Genomic DNA, 3,539 nt, shown 5'->3' with positions numbered 1-3,539 from the left:
AAAAAAAAAAAAAAAAAACTTCAGTGAATATTTTTTAAAGTCTTAAAATGAAATAAACACTAATTTTAACATTCTGGGCAGGTAGTTTCTCTTTAGCGTGTGGTGGGGGTGGGGGGTTAAGGAAAACGGTCATTCTGGAAAACGTAAAGGTTGAATGTTTTTCATAACCGGACTCAAACTGCATTCCAGGCGGTCGACCGCCGACGCACAGCTCCACCTGTAGAACTGGGATTCAGGTTCACCGCAGCTACAAGTTCACCTGATGTTCTGGTCCTGCTCACGGCTGATCACCTGATCAGGTGTCCAGCCATCAGGGCCCGCCCCCTCCCCGCCCCCCTGCAGGTGAAATTCTGATCTTTAGGAGCTCCGCCTGCTGTTTGTGGAGCTCTACTCAGTGCTCACGTTGTCATGGAAACGGTCTGACGTCTGCCACCAACTGGAGCGCGGACAGGTGTGTGGGGGGGGGGGTGTTTAAGGTGGACTGATGCATGTCAGGGAGGAGAGGAAGACACGAGGGACTAGAAACAATTCATGAATCACAACAAACATGTTTTGTGAAAACGTCTTTATCGTTAATCAGAACAAAGGCCACAGCGGCGTCCTGCAGAGCGGCGTCCTGCAGAGCGGCGTCCTGCAGAGCGGCGTCCTGCAGAGCGGCGTCCAGCAGAGCGGCGCCAAACTCACACCAAGGCACAGAAGAACCAAATTACAAAACATTTCAATTTTAAAAAAAAATCCTTAAAAAGGCAGATTGTCGGCTAAAAGAGTGAAACCTTCAGTTCTTCATGTCTTCACTCACAAACACTAAAGTCTGTAACAGATCAAAGTAAAAAACGCTTCAATAAAATCATTTAAAAAGATCCACAGAACAGAAACGGCCGTTTCAGACGAAAACAGACTTCAGCAGAAACCAGAACCAGAACCTCCAGCAGAACTTCAGAACTTCCATCCAGTCAGCAGACCTTCCAAACTGAAGATCCAGAGGAGCTGACCACAGCCTGGCCAACAGCGCCACCTGCTGGACCGGGCCGGACCAGGACCAGACCCGGTGGAGACGCTGCGTCCTCACATCAGAACAGAGAAACGTTTTCAAACCGGTTTCAGTTGATCAGGAGATCATCTAAACTCAACAGAACAGAAATGATTCTGATGTGGAAACTTCAGGAAAAGACTGGGCGGATCAGAACCATGACATCAGAACCAGCCAATGAGTGGAAGTACAGAAATTCAGCAGCAGAGGATAGAAAACAGCAGCCAGCGAAGCAGAAGCAGACCTGAGCTCTGAGGGACGGCGCCCCCTGCAGGTCCTCCCCAGGAACATTACAAACAGACCTGCAGGGGGCGCTCCACCAGGAATGTCCCGCCCCGTGAAGAGCCGAGGACCAGGCTGAGGGGCGGAGCTTGGTCCTTCAGGACCTTTAAAGGCACTAATGGACAGCAGAGCAGAACCGCTCCGGTTCTGGACTGAAAACATCCCAGCAGCAGCCAGAACATGAGGACTGCAGGAGGATCCGAGGAGGAGTGGCGCCTCCCTCTCTGCACCCAGAGAGGGAGGAGCCACTCCTCCCTCTCTGGGTGCAGAGATCAAGAAACTGTTTGTTCTGATACTCAGAACCTCAGGAGGACAAAGATCCGGTTCTGACCCGTCCAGACCGTCTGCAGGAGTTTAGTGAATCTCTGAAGCAGCAGAAAGCAAAGACAGCAGAAGTTTTAGTGTCTACATGTTTCTGAAGAACTGTCGTGTTTTCACGTTAAATGAATGACGGCCACGTGGGGGGGGGGGAAATCCACCAATGACAGACAGGAACCATTGAAGCTCCGCCTACGGCTAAAACGAAGATGGACGTGGAGCAGACTTATGGCTGCTCGTTGAGCCTCTCCGTCTCATGAGTCGCCACCACCGCCGGGCCGCCGTTACTGACACCAGGAGCCGGGTCGGTTCTGAAGGGAAACCCGCGGGTCTTCACGAAGTAACCAACATCTAAGAGGAACGCCAGGAGCGCCAAGAATCCAAAGACCTGGAGGAGCAGAGGAGATGAATGAAGGAAGAGTCAGAGGAGGAGGGGGAGGAGTCAGAACAGTCAGAGGAGTAGTCAGAGGAGGAGGAGTCAGAAGAGTCTAAGGAGGAGGAGTCAGAGGAGGAAGAGTCAGAGGAGGAGTCATAAGAGTCTAAGGAGGAGGAGTCAGGACGAGTCAGAGTCCAAGGAGGAGGAGTCAGGACGAGTCAGAGTCTAAGGAGGAGGAGTCAGGACGAGTCAGAGTCTAAGGAGGAGGAGTCAGGACGAGTCAGAGTCTAAGGAGGAGGAGTCAGAGTCTAAGGGGGAGGAGTCAGAAGAGTCTAAGGGGGAGGAGTCAACGTCAGAGTCTAAGGAGGAGGAGTCAGAAGAGGCTCTCACCACAGCAACCTTCTCCAGATTGGACCCGGTGTTACTGGCGGCGAACACGATGGAGGAGATCAGGAGGAGGATGGAGATCCCCGCCGTGTAAACAAAGTCCTGCAGAGGAGACGCAGAGGAGACGCAGAGGAGGAGACATTAGGACCCCCAGCTCTAAAACGAGATCATTAGGGAGAAATGCCTGAAACCAAAACGAATGTTTGATCCTGTCACAGAACCGCGTTGGTTCCAGGTTCACAAACTGTCAGTTTACCTTAAAGACACGCCCACTGAAGCCCCGCCTCCTTCTCGTTTACTCATGGTTGATGCACTAATTCTATCGCGTGTCGTTTCAGGGGGCAGCGCCTCCTTGGAGGAAGAGACTCACCAGTTTGGACCAGCAGGAGATGCCGACCTTCTGGTGCAGGCTGGTGGAGAGGAGGATGAGGAGCAGCGCGGTGAAGAGGAACGCCGTGCAGCTGACGAACTCGAAGAAGTACAGGGGGGTGCAGCTGATGCAGCTGGACACCAGCTCCTCCAGGACGAAGGCCACCAGGGACAGGAGCTGAGGGAGGAGAGGGAGGCGTGAGGAGGTCAGCCGGCCGACCCGACCCAGCAGCAAAGCTTCAGACCCAAACCGAACAGATCCATGTGAGAATGTGGTACCGAGGATAACCAGCAGGGGGCGTCCAAACACTCTTCATCATTTCAGCAGAAAACTGTCACAAATGCTTCGTCTGGTCCTTCAAAATAAAACGTTTCTTTTAATTTTGAGAACTCCATCTGTCAGCAGAGACCGCTGGTTCTGTGGTTCTGGTTCCCTCAGGACAGGAACTCTGGTCCAGATTTCTCATCACAGCACCGAGACCCGTCTGATCAGCTGAACAGAAGCAGGTCGGCGGTCCTGAGAGGGCGCCACCTTCAGGTACGATCTATGAACCGCAGATCCGGTCAGGAATGCAGCCGTCAGTGTCTGACATGGACAGGAAGTCCCAGCAGACCTGAACCTTCAGGAGCGTTTCAGAGCCTGAAGCTGCAGACCTTCAGGAGCGTTTCAGAGCCTGAAGCTGCAGACCTTCAGGAGTCTGAAGCTGCAGACCCTCAGGAGCGTTTCAGAGCCTGAAGCTGCAGACCTTCAGGAGCGTTTCAGAGTCTGAAGCTGCA

At 52.9% G+C, this 3,539-nt stretch overlaps 1 protein-coding gene across 1 annotated transcript in view; it reads right to left on the bottom strand.

The window, feature by feature from the left end:
- Positions 1-548: 548 nt before the first annotated feature.
- The window catches only part of cmtm6 (CKLF-like MARVEL transmembrane domain containing 6), a 12,343-nt gene continuing 9,352 nt past the window's right edge, over positions 549-3,539 (bottom strand). Inside the window, exons 3-5 of the mRNA XM_024262130.2 lie at positions 2,764-2,940; positions 2,397-2,495; positions 549-2,018 (exon numbers count right to left, since the gene is read on the bottom strand). Coding sequence (XP_024117898.1) covers positions 1,857-2,018; positions 2,397-2,495; positions 2,764-2,940 — 438 coding nt within the window. The 3' untranslated portion in view covers positions 549-1,856. The remainder of the gene's footprint in view (positions 2,019-2,396; positions 2,496-2,763; positions 2,941-3,539) is intronic.

This window comes from Oryzias melastigma, unplaced genomic scaffold (genome assembly GCF_002922805.2).
Source record: "Oryzias melastigma strain HK-1 unplaced genomic scaffold, ASM292280v2 sc00280, whole genome shotgun sequence".
Taxonomy (NCBI): Eukaryota; Metazoa; Chordata; class Actinopteri; order Beloniformes; family Adrianichthyidae; genus Oryzias; species Oryzias melastigma.
The sequence above is the reverse complement of the archived record's forward strand: the minus strand, read 5'-3'. Positions and strand labels throughout refer to the sequence as shown.